Consider the following 25413-nt stretch of genomic DNA (forward strand, 5'->3'; position numbering starts at 1 on the left):
GGCCAAAAATCCTTCTGAGCATCTTCCCCCTCGAACGCGGCTAATAGGGCTTCGTCAGTTTTGGACAGAGTCTATGTCTCAGAGGCGTATGTGAGTACTGGAACTATAAATGTTCTGTACAGTCCCAGCTTCGTCCGTCGCGAGAGATATTTTGAGTGAAGAAGTTTCCTCAGGCTGTAGGTATGATCGGTTGGCAGCCAGCACCCTTGCGCGTAACTCAACATCAATGTTGTTGTCGGTTGGCTGACTTTTGACCCCAGATAGGTGAAGTTTTGGACGACTTCGAAGGTGCGGTCACCTATCTGTACATCACTCCTGCCGCTGGTGGTGCCACCATCATTTTGGTTTTCGCCTCGTTAATCTCCAACCCGAGGTTCTGTGCCGCACGCTCGATCCTTTGATAAGCTTCTGCTACATAGGAGAGCCTTTAAACGAATGATGTCTAAATCATCACCGTATGCCAGGATCTGGATTGACTTATAGAAGATGGGCCCGAAGTTTCCACCTCCGAGTCGCGGATGGCTGGCTTTCTAGCGCCAGGTTGAAGAGGAGCCAGGCAAGCCCATCTCCCTGGCGCAGGCCCTTGGTGGTAGCGAAGGGCCCTGAGAGTTTTCCATGCACCTTCGCCTGGCATGTGATGTTGGCTATTGGGATTCCAAAAGAGCTCATTGCGTCGTACAGCTTTACCCTGGCTATGCTGTCACATGCGGCTTTAAAATCAATAAAGAGATGGTAGGAGGGGAGCTGTTGCTCCGCCATCTTCTCCAAGATTTACCGCATCGTGAGTGGTTGATTTTCCGTTTCGGAATCCTCTCTGATAGTTTCCGACCATCTCTTCGACGAATCTTCGACAGATTTTAACGGTCGTTAAGAGTTCATTTCTGTAGTGTTCATTTCTGTTAAAATGAACGATCAGTATAGCAGCATACGGCTAGTCGTTAAACAAATGTCAAATGCATTTAAAAATTTGCAGCAGTAGCATATACGAGTACGACTGTTGTCACTGATACTGATCGGGAAGGAACTTGTGATATTTGCGCTAGTTTAGTCAAACCTGTGCTGCTCGCTTGGCTTTCAGTTAGTTATTGTATGTTCATTGTACGTTTACGATTCATTCGTCTGAGTTCATTCTATAATTCATGCAGAAACGCTTCAAAGTTTAAGAATATTAAGCATATGCTTCGGGCCCAGAGCATAGAGCTTAGATAGAAACTGATTTTCCTATAAGCTGGTTGTGGACCCCCTGAGGACCTCAAGATTTCAGAATCTCGTCAAAAATCAAGCTCAGCTCAGGTAAGCCTCGTAGGCGTAAATTTAACGATCGTTAATAGAATGCGTTCGCGATGCCATATCCAGCAGTTTCCAACGACTATGCTTACGTTTCGAACTCGGGGGGTGAAAGAAAATCATGTCAAAGCTAAGCTGCTCGGTGTTCTGTGTTGTGCAATAGGGGTTTTTTGATTCGTTTCTGATAAAAGACACACATCAACCTCAATGCGTCAAAAAAGCATATTATGATTAAAAAAAAACACACACACACGAAGAGCTTTTTTTTTTTTGCACTGCGCTGGTCGACAGCAGATGATCTTCCTCTGTTTGCGCGATTCTGCCAACACAACCCGATGCGATGAACGATTTAAGTAGATCATTACACGGCTCGGTTGTGGTTGACGGGAAATTGCAATCAGTCAGTGGGCGATAACATTTCGCTCGTCACCGTGTCACACTGTGTGTACTTTGGGCGTGTTTTGATGCAATTTTTATGACAATTTTATGAAATTATTTAGAAAGCGACTTTTTAAACAATTTCTTCCGTCATAAGGTTCTCTGTAAGATGTATTGCATAGCTTTAGGCGCTTTCGTTTAATATCTTGCTGAATCCATATACAAATAACACCAATTAACCCCTATAATCTCCGTGTCCTAGATCACAAGTAAAGCAAATACAGAAAAACAAAATCCCAAAATATATATTACATCAAAATTCCATCAGTCCACCAGCACTGATCGACGCGGACGACATTAATTGCAACCAACGTACTACGACCTTCACACGCTCGTCGCACAATCAATATGGAACATCAGTATGGATCAAATAATGAACAATTCACCACCGAAAGCCAGCCTACCGACGACCGACGAGCATCGGCAGGAATCGGCGGAAAATTTGCAGATCGATCTCGAATCGACGGTGTGCCGTTGTTGAAAATCGCTCTACATTCTACTCTACTGTTCAGGTGAGTGATCGTACCATTGTGATAATGCTGTTGCACTACAACTCCATCAAAACACACTGGGCTAAGCTAGCATGAGCATGACATGGGTTGGGATCGAGTCGAATCGATGCTCTATAATGAGGCGCTGCCTGGTACGATTTGACCATTGAAGCAACCATTACTGATTTATTCTTCTTCTTATAGTTCTGTAGTTAGCGGTGTTATTCTCCAATTAACCCTTAGATGGGATGGTGGGATCAACTAGAACATAGTATATTATGAGCTGTTCTTTGCAAGAGTTCTGCGAGGTATTTTTATTAATGTTTAACCTCAGTTGATCTGGTTCGGTCTAACTTCAAGGTAACTTTAATAAACTCGAAAACGCTTTAAAAACATGGAAGCCGACCGTTACACTCTGGGTGGGACTAATTCGAAATAGTTTATTGTCAGCCTTATTTAACAAAAAAACGGCATATTTGGACAAATTGACCCAATATCAGCTTGTTTAGTTAAAACCACTTGAAATAATCTGCTTTTAGGCTGTAACAAGCTACCCTTTTCCCATTTCTTTAAAGAAAATTGCACATTTTTCTTGCCACCGCGCGGAGGGTTATCAGGCCTTTTGAGCTCAACGAGCCGTAGAACGAGATGCTGGAAAATGAGAGTGAAAATTCGCAAACTAGCTAATGGGATGGGATGGATGGGACAATGGGGGACTGGGCAGAGCGAAACCCTCCCTTCGTTCCAACCTCCATTTGTCGCGCGGGACTGACTAGCCGTTCGAACGAGCGACCGTGCACGCACACGCCACATGTGTACGGAAAAGCGCAGCCGATTTTGCGTTAGTTGTGATTTAGGCTCGGACCCGATCGAATGCTGTACTGTGAAAACCGGGCGGCTCGCGACCAGAGTGAAGTTTTTTGTTCGTCTCCTACGTCACAGGACGGAAGTGTCCATAAGCTAGAAGTGTGTGATTAGGCTGCAACAAGTGAATGTGAATAATATGTGGGGTAGAAAAAATTGTTTCACCACAATGCCTGTAAGCTGGTACTGTACTAGGAGTGTGCTGTGTGTGGTACTATTGTGCTGGGGAGTTTTTACGTCGGTCAGCAATGGTAAGAGAAGCAAAAAGTGTGCAAATTGGCGATTTAGACGTGGAAGAATATTTTTAAAAAGAAATTAGAAAAAAAATGTGGGCTTCGAGGCTCACAAAGCTAAAGTTTCTTATCGACTTGGCAGAAATACTTCTTCATGATATAAATAGTGAAATTTTTTGAAGTTTTTTCTACTAATTTTGCTACTAAAAGCAGTTACATACCTACACAAGTTCTGAGAATTTCGTTTGTAAAGACAAGAATCTAATAGTTTTTGGACTCAGTGTGATAAATGCTAAGACAGGTCTAAAAAGGAGCAAAAATCTCACAATCAGTAAAATTTATAAAATTTCCCTCTGATTTTTAAGTTAGATTTCGCACAAAACGCCTGAAAGTATGCAATGGATAGTCCTTTTTGTCTGTACGATAATAAATTGCAGACCTTTAGGCGCTTTTCGATTATCTTCTGCTTCTGAAGTCTGAATTCTTGTAGACAAATTAACAAACGACACAATATTATCAAACATTTACCTAATCTTCTCTTTTTTTTGCTCCATTCCAGCTCACAAAATCGAGGAAAGTGAAACAGCCGGCAGCAATACGGTTGCCGCCCGCTCGATACCCATCACCTCCTACCAGGATCCAACCCACGATCCCTCCTCGCAATCGGCCGAAACTACGTCCGCCCTCAGACAGGACTCGAAAGCCCTGTACCGCGTCAGCTGCCCCGGGCTGAGCGAATGCGTCCCGCTGGCCGAATGTCCCGAGCTGCTGCTGGAAATTTCGCGCCAATGTTACCGTGGTGACTTTTCGCTGTCGTGCGGCGTTAACGAGTACGAACCGCACGTCTGCTGCCCCCGGGCAGCGTCCCCAGCGTTTAACGATCCGCGCGCGACCGCTGCGTGCGGGAAGAGTATCGTTCAAGGCGACTTCTACAACGGGCTCGGGGCGTACCCGTTCGTGGCACGCATCGGATTCAAAAGTACGTTACATTCTTCGGACGACCTTTCCACTGAAGGCCGCGCAGCACGCCCCTCCGCACGGTTTTATTCTAATTAGGCGATCTTCAACCATGAAACGGGAGACCGCTCGGCCCACAGATCGGACGATACGGAAGGCCGGAACGGCTACCGTTTAATGGCTGGAACAAAGCGCCCTAATTGTGGTGTGTGGTCGGTCGCATGTGGACTCGTTTTGATGTGCGGGGAAGCGAGCTTGCGCCACCATACCACAGTCGCTAATCGATCGACTTTCCCTCTTTCTAAATGCTTGCTTTTTTTGCAGATACGAAAACGGGAACGTTCATCTTCCCCTGCTCCGGCTCTATTATTGCGCGGCAGATCGTTCTGACGTCGGCACACTGCGCCCTGGCCAAGGCCGACAGTCACCGGCTGTAAGTAGTGAATGATTGTTTGTTTTGTTTTTTAGCTGTAAGAGTAACGAAAGCATCGGAACAGTGAGATGGAAAATGGAGGCCTTTTTGCAGACTGAATTTAAATGCCATTTTTTGTGATTTTGGGATTGAAAGAGTTTTCCGGACGCTGCTTAGCTTTCTCCCACACAATAGATGATGCATTTGGAAAGCAAATTTGCAAAGCCAATTGATTGTCATATAGCTGTGCCGGGGAAATGCAAACTTCCACAAATTTTGTGTTTGTTTGGTGCATTTCCATGCAAACAATGATTCAATTACTGTAAAGAATGAGCTAAGCAGCCAAGTTAAGTTAATGATCCTCGCCGTTTGGCTTTGTTTTGTTTGTACAATCAAACAGAGATTCGAGGTCGGCCTGATGTTCCAATCCTGGTCATGGCACCAAACGTGCTCTAATTAAACTCTTATTTACAATGCATTTTTTATCACCTAGAATTGCATACTTTCAGGAGCAACAGTTCAAACAAAGGGGAAAGACATTAAAAAGTCGATTAATAAAATTACGATACATTACAAATGGCCGACTGATATTGGATCAGTAAGTGTCAGAACTGCTTCTACCTAAACAACCCACAAACAGTTAAAAATTCCTTTTTAAAACACTACAAAATTTATTACATACTTTCAAGGCTTTTACCAGACTTACACCTGTTTACAGTTACAGACGAATCGCTCACCGTTTGCTTTGACTCACGAGCTGCCTGCTTCGATTTGCGTGCCATTACCATCGAAAGAGCGACCCTATGGTCGAATCGCATGCCGTTACTATGGAATCATGTGCCGGTATCTATGGATTTGTGAATGTTAGCACCTTTCAAATTCGCTTCTTCTCTCGAAGCAATAGTTTTTTTGTTATCGCTTAAACTTACGGATAATTTTAACGACTAAAGGCAATAGAAAGCATTATTTTAAACTATTTTTCACGTGTTTTGCATATTGTGTCAAAGCAAAAATGAACGATACCTACAAACTATTTCATGGAATTCAATGAAAAATATTGAAAAAGAAAAATGTAAACAAATAGCTTCATGAACTTTTCTAAATTTTCTTCGCCGTTCGAACCCGTTCATTTCCGCTAGTTTAATGTATAGAACTCCACTAAACTCTGAAAAACTAGTCTTGTGTATCGATTCTGTTCGATGTTGGTATTGTACTACACATTTTTTCGTCATTTACGGTCTATTAGCCGTTTGTTCGTATAAAAATGCCGACGAAACGTTTTCTAATGGTAACGAACTAACCGGTCTGTTCATTACACCAAATGCATCATACAGGAGCAATCAAAAATCTATGTATATCGGCACGTGATTCCATGGTAGCGGCATGTGATTCGGTCGTCATGTCGTGCATTCCATGGAAACGGCACGCAAATTGAAGCAAGCAGCTCATGAGTCGCAGCAAACGGTGAGCGATTCGACTGTAACTGTAAACAGGTGTAACTTTGATCGTTTCAGAACGTTATCGAATACCAATTACAAATGAAATACAATATTTTCCCTATGGAGAAGGTCATATTCTGCCTTCATTGGTTTAAAACGCCTAAAAGTATGCAATTCATTTGAGATCATGCCTGCAACAATTTTTTCTTATATACGGATTATTTTAACACATTTTTTATACTTATCGACTGCAAGTACTTGCTACAGTACCGTTCCTTTGCCGTTGTGATTCATAGCGCCTGAAAGTAATATTTAAGTTATTAACAGTTTATGGGGTGGTTTGGAGGAAGTTCCCTGCCGTACGTTTTCGATCCATTTCGGTCCGTCCCTTGAAAAAAGTTTCCGATGGCACTTTTTTAATGATGATATAATTTTCGCTATCGTTGGTTTAAGCCCCTGAGAGTATGCTTTGAAAACTTTTCATACACTGCGGACTATATCTATAACTATTGATTCAGATTAGGGCGGCCTGGTGGCCGAAGCGACCGCGGCGCCGGTCTTCACACGGCAGGGCCGGGGTTCAAATCCCATCCAGACCGCCTCCTCGTACGTAGGGCTGACTACTTTGCTACGGGTAAAATGAAGTCACAGAAAGCCTGAAATGGCAGGCCGAGACCTCTCGAGCTTGTAGTGTCAGGGAAGAAGAAGAAGAAGTTGATTCAGATATATTGCATACCTTTAGGAGCTACAATGTTTCCCATGGGGTTGGAATAAGAATGATCTAGTTTATCTGAAGAGTTGAAGTCATTTCACTAGATTCAATAGTTTAACCCTGTGTTGATGGTGGCAATTTCGCAACAGAGAGAGAGAGAGAGAGAGCATATGCTTTTATCCAAACATTGGGGAATTCCAGTTTTTTCCATAAAAAGCACATCAAATCGTTGCGTCGCTTAAGCAGGTTCCTTTCCTAATGACATGTTTATGGCGGTGCCATCATTTATTCATAAAAACGGAAACAATTTGCTACGCACCATCCCAATCAATGTGGTCCGTGGCGGCCTATGTAGCAAACGGCTACCCGCCTAATCGCCATTCGCTTGCTCCGTTCCGTTTCATTTGCAATTTTCCAAGTCCGCTTAATGGTCGCTTCCATCTTCTCTCCTTCTCTCCTTCTTTCTCTCTCTCTCAACCGGAATAAATCCGACCGACCAGATCATCCGTCCGCGTCGGTGACTACGACACGCGTACCGATCCGGATTGCGGAAGTACGGGATTTTGTGCGCCGGTCGCGGTCAACCACGCCGTCAGCCAGATCATCGTCCATCCGGACTACATCGAGGGTCAGTACCATCATGACATTGCGCTGCTAGTACTCCGCACGCCCATCAACTACACCGGTAGGTACAGAGTTTCATGAACGTGCGTGTGTGTGTGTGTGACCGCGAACCACGCGTCCGAGGGTCATCTCACCGCACTGTTCTCATGGGGCGATTCTAAATTCTATGCACGGTCGGCTGCTTACTGACCGTGAAAATTTTGTTTTGTCCAAAAACCGCCCGCTTCTCCTCCTCTCAGTGGCCGCACAACCGATCTGCCTTCACGGGCGCAAGCAGGATCTGACGGTGGGCCGTCGGGTGCAGATTATTGGCTGGGGAAAGCTTTCCACCAGCGGTACGAAATCGCCCGAACTGCAGATGCTGGAAGTTCCGCTCACGTCGTGGGACAAGTGTGTCCGAGCGTACGCCTCAACCGGTGCCCTACAGTCTCCACAATCGATCGACGGGGAGTGGATGTGTGCTGGGGGGGAGGGGCGGGATGCTTGCCATGGGTTCGGTGGGGCACCGTTGATCATACGGGATCAGGGCCGGTACGCACAGATCGGCATAATGTCGTTCGGGGCGGAGACTTGCGGTGCGCTGAACATGCCAAGCGTTTACACGTCCATCGCGCACTACGCGCCCTGGATTGAGGCAAACTCACCGAAAGCGTTCGTATGAGAGGTGGTGGTTTTCAGTGTACATAATTAAGAGCAAGTGTTTGTTTGTTTGGTAAAAATAAAAAAAATGTTTGAAAATAAAGTACAAAAAAACCCGTTAAAACTCGAAGATGAAGGAACATTTTATTGAATAGAGAAACAAACAAAATGCACTACAAATGCTGCATGAATGGTGTGTGATGGAATAGCCTTCATATAGCGGTATGACATGCTGAGGATGAAAAAGGATAAAATCATGTTAAAATGTCCAATAAGCGTAAAATATCCTTCTGGCCAACAATTACCTCAAGCAGAAAAGTCAAACAATTCTAGTTCGTCTTGTTCGTCTTTTCCGGTGATTTCTTTCCCACCTCAAATCTCGCTCCAAAGTGCCTAATATTGAGCTTGTCTTAATTCTAGCACAGGAATATCTTAATCCTTACCCTACAGAATAAATGCACTAAAATGGCGTACTGATTGTGTTGGGTGTGTGGGCTCGAGAGCTACCGGAAGGCCTCGCCTTAATAAAATGCGGGCTCTGAGCGCGCTCTCCGACCTCCTCAGCCTCAGTTAGTGTGGAGCTACCGGGAGGCCTCACCTCTCTCACATGTTAGTGAGCAGAGTTGCCCTCTCCTCTTTAAAAAGAGCTACTTGACCCAACACACATTACAGGCGAAACACTGGCAAAACCCCTGATTAAAATTGGAAGGAATCTGGCAAGGTTTTGAGTTAGCGACGCCGTAGCTATTGGTGCGAGGATGTGTTTTCATGTCATTTTGAATGGCTCTCTTGGCTGACTTAAAAAAAACTGACTCGTGATCGGTAACTTCCTCAACCGTTGGTGGTTTTTTGGTCTGACCCTAGCTCTCAGTTGGTTCAGTTTTGTGATGCTTTCCCCTGTAATCCTCCAAGATGTCTTTCTGTTTTCTGAAGCTTCGGACTTTAGCGAGAGAGTCCAGTTTTAAAGCTCTTTCATCTTGACCTTATTGATACCACGTTGCTGGATAGCCAGTTCTCACTTCGGAGGAACGTTCCAGATGGGATTTGAGCCCCGAGGTCCTGACGTGATCTACCGGGCCGGGGCGCCGCCCTTCCTTCCATTACTTATGCCTAATGGCTATGAACTATATAATGGTCAAATGATGTCCAAACGCCTCCTTAAACAGGCTCCTCCGCCACATCCGGCACATGAAATGGCACACAATTCGAGCGAGCATTTGTCATGGAACCGTTCCTGTAAAACCTTCTCTCCTAGCACTAAAAGCGAAAGCATCCACACCGCCACACGTTACTTCAGCGGGCAGTTAACAAACCCATCGTCCAGATTGATCTGATTGCCGTCGTTGATGGCGAGCGGAATCTTGTCATCCCGTTTCGAACCACCCCAACGAGAACGACGACGGCACCACCAGAAACGCTCCCGGCGCAAGTAAGCCAACCCCAGCCCGATCCCAATCACCAGCAGTACAGCGAGCGCAATCAACCCATCCCGCAGTCCGGTGTGCCCGTGCGTGTGGCTGGATTCTACCAGCGGTTCCAGCACACGCACAAACATCCACTCGGAGAATGGGCCCGCTCCTGCCAGTGAGATAACCTGCGCCCGTACCAAATACTCCCCTGGCCGAACGTTCGTAACCGTGTGCCGGTAGTGGTGCAGTTCGTGCTGCAGCCTGGTAAAGCATTCCGACCGTCGTTTGAGGTCAGTGCCGTTGATGGCCTGCACTTCCACGCGGTAAGCCACCGGCAGCCCGTTCACTTCGGTCGGTTCGGGAATGTGTAGCACGATCCGATCGGCGTGAGTCATCCGGACGACGGTCGAAGCATTGGTAGCAGCATCCGTCTCCATGGTCACCCGAACCCGATCGACGTGCGGCGACGGGTTGGTACGGTCCGTGTACAGACTGTACGAGCTGCAGGAGCTGGTCACGTTTTCGCTGCACGCAAACAGCTGAAACACGTACCGGGTGAAGGGCCGCAGCCCGGCCACCGTGTGCTCGTAGTTGTCCGTCGTAAAGTCTTGGTAGGAAACGCGATTCACCAGCTCGACCTCGCCGCCGTCCGCATCACGGCGCATCCGGCGCTCGTAATGATCCACCTCCGTGTCGGCCTCCTTCAGCAGCTTTAGCATGCTCAGCTCGAAGCTGATGGAAGCGTCCACGGAACGTTTCCTTCGGCGCCGGCCCCCAATACGGCCACCGTTTTCCATCGAGTTTTGCTCGCTAAAGAAATCGTCCGGCTCGGTCAGCTCATCCTCGTCCTCGTCCTCGTCCTCCTCCTCTTCCAGCTCCTGCTCGTACTGCAGCTGGCCGCAGCACGATTCTTCCGAGCAAACGTCCGCCGCCGCCGCCGGCCACTGCCACTGCCACTGGTCGTGGTGGGCCGGGCGCGGTTGCTGATGCGGATCGGTGCAGTAGTTCCGCTGGTCGAACTTGCGCTGCTCGTCCGGCTGGATGAACACGTCCACGTGGTACTGCTGCACCATCGCCTGCTCGGACGGCAGGATGCGCCAGGTGAGCGTGATCGTGCTGTCGTTCTTGCGTGCGGTGCGCATGTGCAGCGGCGAGATCGGTCGATCCTTGGCCGTCCGGAAGTACTGCATGTCGGACAGCCCGACCAGGTCCGTCGCACTGTTGAACGATTCGTTGTAGTACGCCTTCACGTAGAACGCGTACCGGGTGTACGGCTTCAGCCGGGTCAGATTGTGCGCGTAAAAGCTGCCCACGATGTGCACGTTCTCGAGCGCGACGTACCGCGACTTCCAACCGAACTTGGAGCACAGATCCCGCCCCTCGTACGGCGACTTGTCCACGTTCGTGCGGATGTAGTAGAGCAGGTAGCCCTGCAGCCGGTGGTGCGTTTTGAAGCTGTGCTTCGACCAGAACACCGTCACGACCCGGCTCGACACAACCTCGTACCGGGCGTGAAACGGTTGCACGTGGCACGCCTGCATGTACCCGTTCGAGTTCCAGTCGATCGTATCGCTCGCATTGTCGTACTCGGCCACCTTCTGCAGCAGCTTAATGTGCGCATTGCACAGCAGCTCGTTGTTGCGGAAGTACATGCTGCGCGTCATCAGCCGGAGCGAGGTTTTCTGCTCAAAGTTCCACAGCCGCTGCAGGTTGCTGTTTTCGTACACCATCAGCGAGAAGTTGGAATTTTCGTTCCCGTACTGGCCGTGAATGATTTCCAGACTGGCGAGAAACTCGAGCGACGAGATGTAGTTCGACCGGAACACCTTCAGGATGCCCATTATCTCCTCTATATCGCCCAGCCCGTTGCGTAGCTCTTCCAGCAGATTGGGATGATCTTCCTTCAGCCGGATGTGCAGCGTACCGTTCACGATCGTACAACCGCGCATACGGTCCGCATCGGAAAGGTACATAATTTCCGTACCGTCGCACACTTTCGGGCAACGGTGCCGGCAGGGATAGCACTTGTGGATGGAAAAGTCGGCCTCCTCTTGGTCGACGTTGGTGGCGCTGTAGCCGGCGGGACACTCGAGCACACACTCGTTCAGGAAGAGCAGTCCTCCGCGGTTGAGGCAGGTTTCCTTCGTGATGCAACGCTTCGTCTGCCGGTACATTAGTCTATTTTTGTGGGGGGGAAATCGTGATCAGGGCTTGGACATTTTTAAGGGCCATCGTCACACATACTTATCGGCAGAACATTGCTCCACACACTGCCGGCCCTCCTTTAGCCCGCGACAAACGTTACATTCCGTTGCGGCCGTACCCTTGCAGCCTCCGATACACTGTGGGTGACATTTAATTCGACCTACAAGAAGCAACCAAACCAAACCAAAAAAAAAATGGAAATTGATCCTCTCTCTCTCTCTCCCGTAAAAGCAAACCACGCGTTAAAGCCGTACGATTAAAATTGTATCCCTTGTAGAACTTTTGGCAGCTTTCGCTGCCCCAGCAAAACTTTGGCTCGCAGGAACGGCACACCTCCGACTTGTTGCACACCGACTTCGGTGGTTCGAACGAGTTAAGGTTCTTCGTGTTATTGTCCAGCCCGCTGATTGCTGCCCAATCGATCTAAAGGTGAGAGGGTAAATAGAAACTTGATTGGATGTTTTATTTAAAAACAAAAGAGCTTGCTCGTGTACACTACCGTATCAAGATGGCAAAGCTGAGGGCAGTGAAGAGTGTACACGAACCCACGCTGGATCGCGATCAAGCTTTTCAGGCCAACCTACCGAGCAGAAAGGCGGGGGAACTATTAGACACTTAATTAACATTAAATTTTCCCGGTTTTCTTCTGCTTACCTCGATCATGTTTTCCATATAGTAAAACACCAGCGCATAGTTGCCGATCAACTGTTGGCCCCGGATGACCGCCAGCTGGGGAAACAGTCGGCGCAGCGTGGTAAGGTTGATGACGCGAAAGAACAGCATGTATCCGGTCACCTCTCTGGAGGGGAAAATTGCATTAAATCACAACTCAAGCTCACCCTGCAAGAAGAATTAGCGGCACCGGCAACACTGTTTTCCGCCAGCGCAAACAAAACCCCGTCATCGTAATGTAAACAAACCGACCACTCAGTTCAGCTCAGCTCAGTCGCACCGGCTGGTAACTCACACGGTAACTCACGCTGAAGAAAGCTTCAGCCGCACGTGCTAAAGCGTCGTTGGAACTCACTGCACACAGGGCCTCCGCGCCCGATCGGCAGGGGGAGATCTCAATCCGGTTTTCTATACGAACACACAGTGTGGCACGATGCACTCGGTACAGTGGTTTACAGTTTAATGAAGAGAGACACGTGTTTTATTATTTTATTCTCCATTTGAGAGGTGTGTAGTGGAATCGTTCGAATCAAACGATACAAATAAGATTCTTGTTCCTCGAACGCAGATGAGGATGCGCGGATTATTTAGATTACCTTTTTGCCGTATACGCTAGATATATTTCTCTCTCTCTCTCTCTTTCTCTTATCCTTTCTATCTAGTATAATAGTGTGAGTAGGTTTGTGTGTACATTAAGATTTTTACATAGGGGGTTTCCCCCACTTTCTCTTTCACTTAAACACTGTTTTAGGCGGGAGGCAAAAATAATTGTAGTAGCAGCGCAACAAAAAACCAAAAGCTTCCGTGTATCACATTTATCACCTTAAACACAAAAAAAAACCGATAGCCGACACACACACACAGTAAGGTGCAGAGAGTAGTAGTAGCAGTAGTAGTAGGCCACTGTTCTTACAGTGTTACATTCGAAACGTTATTGGAAGTGGCTTCTTTTGTCTGTTCTTGGCTGCTTAGATTGTATAAGCTACCGCTTTTGCCTTGTCTTGTCTTGCCGGGGGCGGGGGTGAAACTTGATTGCTGCTGTAATTGTATACATTACACTATTTACAGCTTATAATTATATTTTATTTAAAAAAAGAACTCTAATGAGTTGAATATCTGCGCCACCCTTATCACTCTAGTACACACGCACGACGCTACCTTGGCCGGGTGTTGGGGATTCATATCGGTTTCCCCACTTAATAACGCACAAAAACGCATGTTTTATATTTGCGAAGGTCTTGGCCGTTAAGAAGCGCCAGTGAGAGAGAGAGAGAGAGCGAGAGAGATTATCTTCCGATCTGTGTCATGTTTTGCTTCTGTTTTTTTTTATTTCTCTCCCGCGTACACATCACACGAGTTCCACCGGTTGCAACAAATCGGCAATAACTGCCGCTGCTGGCACGACCCTACACCACCGATACTCAATTAAACATTCACTACCCACACACACACACACGGGCACGCACAGAAAATAATAATATACGCACCTTAGCTTGGGGAATCGATACTTTTCGAACTCCTCGGCCGGGACACGATCGAGCAGAACCATTTGAAAGAACCCACTGATCACGGTGCAATTTTCGATCTCCGAAAGCCGGCGCAGATCGTTCCGTATGTCAACGTTCGTGCACCGCGGGTCATTATCATCGGTCTCGTCGTCGGCACCGCGCGCTGACGATATGCTGCCGCTGCTGCTGCTGCTGCTGCTACCGTCCGGCACACTTTCGATTGCATCACGAGAGACGCGCACGGAATGCACACACCGCACGGCTAAAGCCCACCCCAGCAGCACCATCAACCCTGAACCCTTCAGCGCCATCATAATGAGGCACACGGGACCGCGGGACAGTTTTAATTGTTCCGAAAGTGGGTGAGAAACAAAAAACAAACAAACAAAAATCTGCAACCACTCCACCTGAGACGCTCGCACGGCAATCCTGACTGTACGGCGTTCGGACGTGAACTGACCGAAGAAAAAAAAAAGCCCTCCCCTTTGGCCCGCGATATGAAATCTACGCATCTCGCCCGCGGAATCGCACGACGATCGACAACGCGAGAGGGCGTGTGCAGCACACAGCGCACACGTTTGGTGTGTCGCGTTCCTTCTCCACCGCGCCAAAAAGGTGAACCAATCTCGTGAAGTCGATCAACAATTATTCCTAATTGAATTATTAGCTCCTGGTCAATCGTACGTACGTACACACCGACGGCGACAGTCGACCTATGTCGAGCGGCAACCAGCTGAGGCGATCTCGCACACCGATGCTTATATACATACATAGACGCGTACGCGTAGACGCACAGAGCATTGAGGTAATCGGTGTGCCTTTCCCTCTAAATCTTAACCGAAAAAGATCGAGCGCCGATCGAGTGTGTGCTGTGGTGATCTTGTGTCGATGAAAATTGGAAGCATTTTGTCCTGCAGAAGTGCATTCTACCCCGTGAGGGATGATAAGCATCGGAAGAATTGTCTCCCCCTCTCTCTCACCCTCTCTCATACACCTCTCAGCTGACTTGTTTTCTTGATGTAAATGTGGGTTTGTCTTTCTTCTTCTTCTTCTTCTGCTGATTTTTGGCACAACCGGCACCCCCCCCCCCCCCCCGTGTTGCCGTGTGTTTTGTGTGACTCCCATTTCTTAAAATCGAGGTCCGCGTGTCCGCGAAATGTGATTGTGGTACGCCTGCGATGATGCATACTGCCCGTACGGTATCGTTCGTGCTATAAATGTATAAAGTGTACAAAAAAAAAAACACAGGGAATCAATCAGCATCAAGTTATGTTTCACGGTGGACTAGGGTGGATGTAAAGGAGAAATGAGATACGTATAGACTCTACATACTCTTACTAATATATTAATTTTGCCTTAAGCATTATCTTCTTTCTATCTGCTATCGATCGAGATGTACGCGTGTGTGAAATTCGAGCTTTTAAAGATCAATCCGTTTCCAACCTGCTTCCACTACGTTCAATACAGGAAAGGAAGCTTCTTAAGTGGTATGAGTGGTTTGTGTGTGATTTTTTGTTAAATTTTCCCTTTTTTACTTTCGATACCCTAAAATACCTTCACCGTTCGAGTTATGTTTGGCGTCCGGCGGACAATATTAGAGAGGAAAAGCTAAAGCTCCGCACAGCTAGAATCTGAATCAGACAGACGCATCACACTCCCTGCAACTTGGTCTCTTATCAATTTCGAAAAAAAATAGTTTAATTTAGTTTATCATAAAATTGCCTCAATCAAAGGTCTTGAAGCGTTCTGGTGCAATTTGTTCACCTGTTAACTTACAGCTGAGAAGTATGAGATAGGATGCTTAAGTGGATATCCAAGACCAAGTAAATGCGAGTGATGTGTCAGTATGATTTCAAATGAACAGTGCGCTTTAACATACATTTCCAATGTAGCTTAAGCCTTGAAACTAGTACACACTAAAGTAAGAGCGGAGGGTGGTGAAAACAAGGGTAGAGAGAGAGAGACACACACAGAGGTTATGTTATTGGGGGTAGGATAAGATTCGCAAAACATTTCGCTTTCGCATTTTGATTCCAGTTTGCTTCATTCTTTGGTACAACTTTCTCATCAAGCTGGCGGGGATCGTCCGCGGGTCCGCCATTTTCTACTACTCGCGTACTAATGCCTAGCTACTAGCTCTCTACACACTACACTAAAGGTCCGAGGCGCGCGTACTGTACTCATGTACTTCGGAGTGCCTAGCGCGGGACACAACTACAGTGAAGAAGGAGAACCACCAGCACCGAAAGGAACGCCGAGGACCGCAGCTCGGGTCTCGTATTAGCGCAGCAAACACACGCGTGGGTAGGGAGGATGCGCGAGCCAGCGCCCAGTCAACGTTGTTGGTTCGCCATATATTGGTTTTGCCTAATGCCGGGCTGATGCGCGCGCTGGCGGAGTGTTAGCAGTAGGCAGCGCACTACAGGCTTTCGTCTTGGAAGGCCGAGCTCTAGGCACACAGTGAGCACACAAAGGACACAACACCACAGGACAAGCACCCAGTACCGGATAGTTATGGGGATTTAAGGGTGAGTTCCGGCGTTGTGTTAAGGACTGCTTGGGATAAGGAGGTTCTGCTGTGTGTCTTTGTGTGCTGAGTGTCGTTTTTTTTGGTTCACACTACATCGACTACAAAAGCGAAATAAAAACAGGGTTAGGAAAAAGAACAAAAAGAGAAAGAGAAAAAGAGGCAATAACGGTTAGTTAGTTTGTTTCGATGATGCATTTACGCAAGGAGTTAGTGAGAGCCTGTCTTTAGTCGCACTATGCAAAAGCTTCCGTGTGGTATCATTTAGTGTCTTGCATTAATTACCGATCAGCTTCATACGCACAACAAAGAGGAGCAAAGAGAAGAGCGCAAAATACAAAACAAAACATGGACAGGACGCTTAAGTTGTTAAGTCTGTTGCCACGCGCGTGAGACCAACAGCATGGAACCGTCGTTTCGCTACCGAGTGCAATGGAATTTTCCATCCAGACCTCCACGTGGACGGTATAGATTGAGAGGAGGTCTTCTGGACATCAAAATCCAGACTTCAGCTTTTGTATCAAAAACTACTACCAAAAATAGATGTTGTCAGTCAGTCAGATAAAGCCCTTTGGCAGTTCAAATCAAATCAAAAATTAATGATCAGGGGTTCCACAGGGCCTCATAACTAATCTACAGGAACATACCCCTTGAGGTCTCTTGAAAGCTCGATGCCCTAAAAGCATCTACCGCCCTTGGATCTTGTTATTGGTATAAGGTCTCTCTCCCCATTATAGGACCCAAGGACAACCTCGAGAGGTCTCGGTCTGCCATTTCTGTGTCTTGATTTTACCCGTGGCAAGATAGTCAGCCTTGCGTACGGGGAGGCGGTCTGAAATGGGATTTGAACTCCGATCGTACCATGTGTAGACCGGTGCCGTTGTCGCATCGGTTCAGTTCAAGAGTCCTCTACATGATCGCGGATCTCACAGGACCTCACAACCAACTTACAGGAAGATATTCCATGCGGCCTCTTGAAAGCTCGGGGCCACAATAATTTAGTTTGCTCATACTATAATTCATCAATAAGCACACCCATAATGTTGTTACTGATTTTAGGTGATCAATAATAATGCAAGAGCCTAACGAATACCTTAGAAGCTAAATGTATCGTCGCCGCAATTTAAATAACACTAATTAAGGCACTGTTGTTACTCTCTTCGCGTGGCATTGCTTGTTTCGATAGGTGAAGTGAGGTACACTAAATTCCGCATCGTTTTAGAAACCCCGTTATAAATTTCACTTTTAAACAAAAAAGAAACAAAATTCAAATGTCATCATCAACTTCTAAATTAATAACCATTCAAAGAGGGGGAGCGCTTTTGTTTCCATTAACGGTATGTACTTTCTGTATGTTTGCATGTGCCAATTACACTGTGCTGTGACGTGTGGTGGTGTGGTTGTGTGTCTGTCTGTGGTGACACATATTTTATCGAACATTTATGAGTGTTGAAAGGAAGCTCAAACCTTTGATTTGCATCTTACAGAGTCTCACCACCAGACAGCAGACTGGTAGCCTGGTCCTGATCCTGTGACCCGATGTGCGATACATTCGGGCATTACCAACACAGCCGGTTGATCCACGTCTCCCCGATGATCCTCGTTCTTCCTTAGATAAGTAGGATCTTACTAGCTCCTTATAATATGATTTTAATCGGCTTTTGCCACCTGCTCTGTCGTCACCCGGCTCCAGGAGGTATGTAAATTCACCGACAAAATATTGATAGAAAAAAGAGCGGAAACGCACACGAGTTCAGGGCCGCGTCGTCAGCAACATCGATATATTCCGTATGTAGTGAGCTTGGTTAAAAGCGCTTGACGACGTTCGACCATTCTATTCTATCATATGGGTTTTGAATATCATTTTACACAGATTTTGATCTGATGTCGCGTGTGATTCGTTCCTCTTTTGATTGCTCTTAGGCATTGGTTGTGCTGCGTATTTGCTCAATAGTGTTACCATTTGGCGATTTATCGCTGTAAAGTGTTATAGAAAGATTTCACTAGCTGCCTGATACGGGGGGGGGGGGGGGGGGGGGGAGGGGACTATCTTTTTGTTTTTGCATTTATGTGTATATTATCTTATTGCTGCTAAGAAAGCTAATCAATTATAGGCAATTATATTAACAAAAATCTAACAGAGAGCTTAAAAAAGAGCTTTCGATATGATGGGTTTTTTTCTGTGAGGTAAATAAGCGAATAATGCTAGTAATTTGTAAAAGTTTGCAATCATTTAATGCAATCAATTAAACAGTTTATGGAATAGTTTACCTTAAAACTACAATTATTCCCTCAAAGAAACCATTCCAAGGTGAGTGCTTTCGAAGCAAAAGTAAATAATAAAATGAGTTGCCTTTTTCGGGAACTCATTCGGAAGGTACTCATTTGATGAGGCCACTCAATTGCATACGGTGATATTTATTTGCGTTTTTAGTATTTTTAAAGGATTTTTGGGTGAGGAAAAAAATATTTTAATTTCCACAAATTATTCAAAAAAATTCTCCAAAACGATCGCTTCTACTAAACTGATTGAAATGTTTCAGGTTAGACAATTTAAAGCCCTTTTTCATATCGCTTGAAAAGTAAAATTCCCTCAATATATATATAAAAGAATTGATTCAATTAAAAGCAAGCACATAAAGGAGCACATACAGGTAAAAAACAAAACGCCCCGTAAAGCAAATGCCATTGTCTTACATACGATTGGTCAGTGGAACACGATAGAATGGCTATGGGGAAAAAGCTACTTTTTCTTCGCTATGTATGTGTGTATGTATATTATCAACACAGTTATATCAATATCGATATCCCTTTTTGATCCTGTTTTTTTTTTTATTTCGGTACACAAATGTTCAACATTAATATCTTCAAGGTACACACAGCTTTATCATGTAAATACGTTAATACTTCAACCCCGTTCCCAACACACACACAAAACGGCGAGAGACGCGCACACACACATACGGATACAATGCAACAATCAGTATTTTATAAATGCTCCTTCTGTTGAATGGATCATGTACACATACAACAACACATTAATAGTATTATATTAATATGTTTTCCTTGCCGAGCTCGGGCGGCTTGGTGCGTGTAGAGATGTTGGGATAGATTGTTGGGCCACCTTCTTAAAGTGGTGTGTGGTTTCTGGGGTGAACGTGTTGCATTGTTTCAAAATATGCTTTCATCTCTTTGCTTTGCTTTCATCAGTCTTGGGATGGAAATAAGTTTTTCTTCTTTCTTTTTGGGCACAAAAGGTTCCAGAGAGAGTGAGTGAGAGACCGACACTTACTGTCGAGAATAAACTCTACCAGCTATAGTTTGTCTTATCCGAGTTTCATTGTGCAATAGAACACAACACACCACTCTTCCTGTTTTTCCTCTGTCTACAGTGGGTAAACTCCTTCAAAAAAAAATATATGATTCAATAAATGTGCGTTGGAAAAGCTGTCCAGCGCTTTTCCGAACGCACTAGCCAGCAGTAGCGTTTGTGGATTTTCTTTTACTGCGTAGACTGTCCTCTTTAACAACAGTGAGTGGTCATTTCTGTGCGTGGGTTTACAAATTCGCAACATTAAGTGTGTGTGTTTTTTGTATTGTTTTTTTAAACATTAATGTGATTATTTCAACAACAATAGACCATCAAATACGATTAACGACACCCCGGTTATTAGGTTATTGGGGCTCTGTGCTGCACTTCGAGTGGACAACTACCTGTCCCACTCTCTGTTTGTATTTCTTGATTGGAATTCTTTCTCTCTTGTTCAATTTTTTCGGGACGTTCCGAAGCGGACCCCCGTAAGCTCTTGATGCTAGACGTGCTTACACATCGGTCGAAATCGTACCCACACAACAGTCCGTCGTCTCGACGGAATCGCACGCCTTATCGTCGTCTAGCTTGGCACCACCTGAAACAAGTTCGGCAATAGAAATGTTTCATCGCGTTCAGTGCTGTGCGGCTAATGTGCATGCGCAACAGAGACACACCGATCGAAACAAATGGCGGCAAACATCTCATGCGGATAAAACCAAAAATTGAACCGAAAAAACGCAATGCATGGAGAGAGTTGGGCGTGAAAAGAAGGAAACCAACAAAACAAAAAAATGTAATTCCACATTCCACATTGAACAAAATGAACCATGCAACAACATTGAGGACGAGCACGAACCGAAGGAGAACTTAAAACGGTTGCATACAGCTTCGAATGGAGATTTGCTTTTTCGATGCCATTTGCATACCTTTAGGCGCAAACGTTTCTTCACAAAGGGTGAGTTTTTCGGGAGACTGGCAAATACAAACTTAAAACCCATCGATGACATATTTCACGCAGACTTTCCCCTATCGAAACATGCATGCCAGCGAGTACGAATGAGAATAATGATCGACGTAACGCCAAGATGAAAAACCGAACTAAAAACTAACCACGTAATATTCTTCTAAATAAGCTACTCCAAACAAAAGGATTTAAACTACAGTTGCTAACTAACTTGCTACGTTAATAAGGATTTAATGAAATCGAACTCTACCGTATGGTAAATGAGCTTTAAAAGGACACTCACCGGAAGCGGCACTGCTTAGCACGGTCACGGAACTGCTCTCGACCGACAGGTCTATACTTGGCGGCGGCAACGGTGGTGGCGCCGAATCGACCAATCCAGCGGCAACGGTTTCGTGCAGTCGTGCCGGTATTGCTGGCGGTAAGTTGCCACACACCGGCGCTCCGGAGGAAGTTACTGATGGACCCACACCACCTCCTCCACCACCACTGTTGCCGGTGTACATGGGCGAGAGCGCATTGACGGCCGGCGCAACAAAGTTGGGCGCGATCGGTGAGATCCCGACGGCGGAGATTATGCGGGACGAGTTACCAAAGTTTTGGTGAGGAGCTGGGTAGGGCGGTGGAATGGTTGTACTGCTGCTGCTGCTGTTGCTGGCAATTCTTCGATGTGCCGTTTGAGCTGTAGGGAATATAAGGGGAACGCAGGGTGGTTAGATTTCGATCGTCCGTTTGCTGGCAATCACTTACCATAGTTCGGTGGACTTCGGAAGGAGCTACTCTCCGGCGGCAGTTCCATCGGTGGTGGTATTTGACTAGGTGCATCGACAGAACTCTCCAGTATCCGGCTGGCCAGTACCGCCGGCCGCCCGTTCGCATACATCGACATGGTGGTGCTGTAGTTCGGTGGATTCGGCAACATGCCCGCCAAATGCACACCCGCATTTGCACCGGCCGCAGACACATAGCCGCCGGCCGCGTGTGCCGACGACGGTGGTGGATATTGCGGAGGTCCCATCACACCACTGGCACTGTTGGTCGAACCGGTGCTTCCGCCGCCGGTTCCGGCAGGTCCCACGCAGCAGTGTGCCGGCGATTGCGAGGGACTGATGGTGATGCCCGTCCCACCGTGGTGCGGCAGATAGTTCGTGGCCGGATGGGCATGGTGGAAGTGAGAGAGCGTACTGTTCAGATGTCCCGAGATTGCACCGTGATGGTGCTGATGGTGGTGATGGTGGATGGTGTTTAGCGGTGGCGGTAGGATCGATCCGGCCGACGGATGTCTCGGTTGGTGAGGACGCGTTTTCGTCTGCTCCGAGAGCGAGAGTAGCTTTTTGACGGCCTGCGGCGATGCGGCTCCGAACTTCGGGGCTCCACTGTTGCCGCTGCTAGCGCTTCCGATCGATAAGCTGCTCATGCCCAACCCAAGCGCTCCCTTCTTGCCTTCGCTGGTCGAGCTGGTGCTGGACGTCGTGGAAAGCGTTGGCGATGGGTAGCGTTTGCGGACCTGCACCGTGTTCGGTGTGGTGCCGCCCTGTGCCTCACACTCCAGCGACAACCGATGCAGTTCGTCCTCGTCCGTAATAACCTTCATGTTGTTCAGGTACGCCTTCACCCGTCGCACCATCTGCGCTTCTTCGAACATTTTCTTCGGGTTCGGGGCGGCGGTCGATTTCTTCCTTCGCTTCACCGTCTGACTGTGCATGAAGGCGGCCGGCAGCGAAGTTGGTGGGGGTGGAGCGGGCGGCGCCAGCATCAGATTGCCACTGCCCGACGGGACCGACATTTGGTTGAGCGCCAGCATGGCCGAACTGGGCGGCTGGCATTTGTACTCCAGCATCGTCAGTATGTCGTACGGCGAGTTGCACATGTGCAGCAGCGTCCGGATCTCCTTCGACACCATGCGCAGCTTCTCGAAGTTGATCAAACTGTCAATCTTCGTATCATTCCCTAGATGGATGAAGGTAAGATCCTTCTTCACCACCGGATAGAACGGTATGACGGGCTGCTGTGCGTTCAGCTCCGTCTGTATCAGCTGCCGGTACTTTGACATATTGCGCGACGGATCCATCAGGTCCTGCAGATCATTGAACAGCTTCTGATACTTTGACGGCAACTTTTCCCACGTCTGTCTCAGCCGGCTAACGGCCGCATGCCCCAAACCGCTGATGATCGCAAACAAGCTGTTGAAGTTCTTGCACTCCTTGCAGTGCCGCGCAATCTTGATGAACTGCTTGATAATCTTGCACCGCCGCATCATGTTGTGCTCGCTGCAAACTTCCGTCACCACCCAGAACATCTCGCGATTAACCAGCTCCGCGAACCGCACCAGCATCGGCTTCCCGTACCGACTCTTCAGATTGAACAGATCGTCAATGTACTCGGTCGATTCGATCTGCCGGAAGATGCTAAAGTCCTGCAGCGTCAGCTGTATCGCCAGCTCGTTCGCGTTTAGCTGCAAAAAGTGCACCGCACTCTCGCGGATCAGTTCCGGCGCCACATCGTCCGGCACGAGCGTTTCCGTGATGCCGTTCGTTTTCAGATAATACCTCGAACTGAGCCCAATCCGTTCGGCCAGATTCTGGAGCTGATCCGGCAAGCGGCGCTGCTTGATCATGCCACCGTCGCCGACGCTTACCTCACACAGCGAGAAGTTCGAGCTCGGATCGTGAATACCGAACTCTTGCAGCGCCAACATCACCACCTCGTGGGCCGTCGTTTCCTTGTGCACCAGCAGGTACTTGCAGGTCTGATCCGACTTGTACACCTTCAGAATGTGCTCGGGGAAATCGCTTGCCCGCAACTCCTCCAGGTACGTGGTGCCCATCTTTGCCGGGATGATCGCTTCCGTCGACTGAGCCTTGGCCGGTGTGCAGTGGTTTTCGCGCAGATCCGGATTGCTCTGGTAGGTGGAGGTCGGTGGCGTTTCGTCCGAGTCCGCCGTCGTTATCGAGGACGTCGATATGGAGGACGCCTGGGAGGAGAAGTTCACACTGATCCCCGACGATCGATCACTTCCACCCTCGTAGGTGCTTCCATTGTTGCTGTTGCCATTGTTCGCACTGTTACTGCTGTTGCTGCTGCTGTTGTTGCTGCTGCTGTTGTTGTTGTTGTTGTTGTTGTTAATGTTGTCATCCTGGAAGACGCTATTCTTTGGCAGTAGGTTCATCTTGATCAGTGCCTTCTGGATGCGCTTCTTGCCACCGAGCGTCATGAAACTGCCACCCTTGTTGTTATTCATCGACGAGGAAGACGACGGTGTCGATACGCCCGAATCCTTTCGCCCGTACTCAATATCCCGCACCGGCAGCGGCATCAGGAACTGTGGCGTAGGCAACAGTCCACCGACCTTATCTACCAGATCGAGCGACTTTTGGGACTGCAGCAGATCCACCCGAAGGCCCTTCTTTAGATCGATCTTCAGCTTGCCCGAATCACCGTCCGCATTCGACAGCATGCCCTTGAAAGCCCACAGATTGCTTTTCACGGTAATGCTGAGATGCGTTGTGCCCATTAGAATTTCCAGCGCCCGGGCACAGGTCACATGCTCGAAGCTCTGCCCATTCACCTCCAGTATCTGGTCACCGCGTTTCAGTCCCGCTTCGTACGCCTTCGTTTTCGGCTCGACTCGCGTGATGAAGATACCTCCAGGGCCGCCGGATATTTGGAAGTTTAGATCCTCGTCCCGAGAACTGCGCGCTAGCGTAACGTTTCTTTCCCTTGCGTTATGTTGCGCGTACACATGCAGCAGTTGCTGCTGCTCGTGCATGTTCTTTTTCTCCAGCGCCGTTTCGAACAGTTCCAGAAACTCCATCATCTGTGGATCGGTGTCGAAGTCCGTGAAGTGATTGTTTACCCACAGCAGTACGACGCGCGTCACCCGATCGCATAGCACACTGTCCCCGGGCCCTGACGATGATAGGTGGTGCGAGATTGAAGCTGCCGCTCCGTCGACGAGATCACTCGATCCTCCACTTTCCTCACCCGCTCCGCTACTACTGTCCACGTTGAACCACTTGAGCAGCTGCTTCGAGATATCGATCGGATTGGCGATAAATGTGCGGAATGTGAGCAGAAAGTCTTCCACATAGTTCGGATCCGTCAGGGTGGTGTCCTCCACCAGCTGATGCATCAACCGCTCCACCGTACCACGGATAACGACATAGCCCTTGCGCGATCCATTCTCCCCCGTACTGTTCCGCAACTCGGTCACCATCACCACCTGCCCTTCTTCCTCGATCTTCCGAATGTTATCCTCGCCCTGGTGCTGTATTCGATAGTAGTCCGTCTGCGTGATGCACACAAACTGACAATCGTCGCACTTGGTGCGCATAACGCCCCGATGGTACAGTTTGTCCATCGTTGGCATTATGCCGAAACTGTCCCCATAGTGCAGATATTCCACCTCGCCCGTACTATGCTCAATCTCCACGTGCCCATTGATCAGCACACTCCAAGAGTCCAGCTCTTCGCCATCGTTCATCACGACCGTGCCGGCTTTCTCCACCACGGCAAACACCATCACCGAGCAGAGCGCCCGCCGGACCGCGAACGTCATGTTGGTGAATGCCTTCAGCTTTTGCGTAAACTCGAGCAATATCTCGATGTCTTCCACCGTTCGGTCGGTGGGATCTTTTTCCAAACATTCCCGAACCGTGTCCCGGACGCTTAAACTCTGAGAAGACAAATAAAATGATAAAGAGTTAGTTTAAACGATAT

The 25413-nt window shown here is 47.8% G+C and overlaps 3 protein-coding genes across 9 annotated transcripts in view; 1 reads left to right on the top strand and 2 right to left on the bottom strand.

The window, feature by feature from the left end:
* Nucleotides 1-2982: 2982 nt before the first annotated feature.
* LOC118514635 (phenoloxidase-activating factor 1) lies at nt 2983-8151 on the top strand. Its single transcript, XM_036061646.1, has 5 exons — nt 2983-3331; nt 3873-4292; nt 4595-4703; nt 7334-7518; nt 7697-8151. The coding sequence occupies exons 1-5, from the start codon at nt 3220-3222 to the stop codon at nt 8116-8118; spliced, it is 1248 nt and encodes a 415-aa protein (XP_035917539.1). The 5' UTR covers nt 2983-3219; the 3' UTR covers nt 8119-8151.
* A 70-nt stretch (nt 8152-8221) lies between these two features.
* On the bottom strand, nt 8222-14438 carry LOC118514634 (insulin-like peptide receptor). Of its 2 annotated transcripts, XR_004906685.1 has the most exons (7): nt 13870-14438; nt 12365-12509; nt 12210-12290; nt 11965-12133; nt 11750-11870; nt 8402-11683; nt 8222-8328 (listed from the first exon to the last, which is right to left on the bottom strand). XR_004906685.1 is itself a non-coding variant. In XM_036061645.1 (6 exons), exons 1-6 carry the CDS (start codon nt 14400-14402, stop codon nt 9385-9387), a joined length of 3348 nt encoding a protein of 1115 aa, XP_035917538.1. In that variant the 5' UTR covers nt 14403-14438; the 3' UTR covers nt 8222-9384. The 2 variants fall into 2 exon arrangements, 1 of the variants encoding a protein (XP_035917538.1); XM_036061645.1 differs by having other exon boundaries at nt 8222-11683.
* The window catches only part of LOC118514633 (rap guanine nucleotide exchange factor 6), a 39246-nt gene continuing 26666 nt past the window's right edge, over nt 12834-25413 (bottom strand). For 3 of the 6 annotated variants that reach the window (XM_036061640.1, XM_036061642.1, XM_036061641.1), the window contains 3 exons: nt 21445-25369; nt 20978-21376; nt 17738-20325 (listed from right to left, as the gene is read on the bottom strand). In XM_036061640.1, the coding sequence (XP_035917533.1) occupies nt 20240-20325; nt 20978-21376; nt 21445-25369 (4410 nt within the window). In that variant the 3' untranslated portion in view covers nt 17738-20239. Of the gene's footprint in view, nt 15102-15213; nt 16519-17737; nt 20326-20977; nt 21377-21444; nt 25370-25413 lie in introns of those variants that run through there. The other 3 variants (XR_004906684.1, XM_036061643.1, XM_036061644.1) reach the window with 3 other exon arrangements.

This window comes from Anopheles stephensi, chromosome 3, assembly GCF_013141755.1.
Source record: "Anopheles stephensi strain Indian chromosome 3, UCI_ANSTEP_V1.0, whole genome shotgun sequence".
Lineage (NCBI taxonomy): Eukaryota > Metazoa > Arthropoda > Insecta > Diptera > Culicidae > Anopheles > Anopheles stephensi.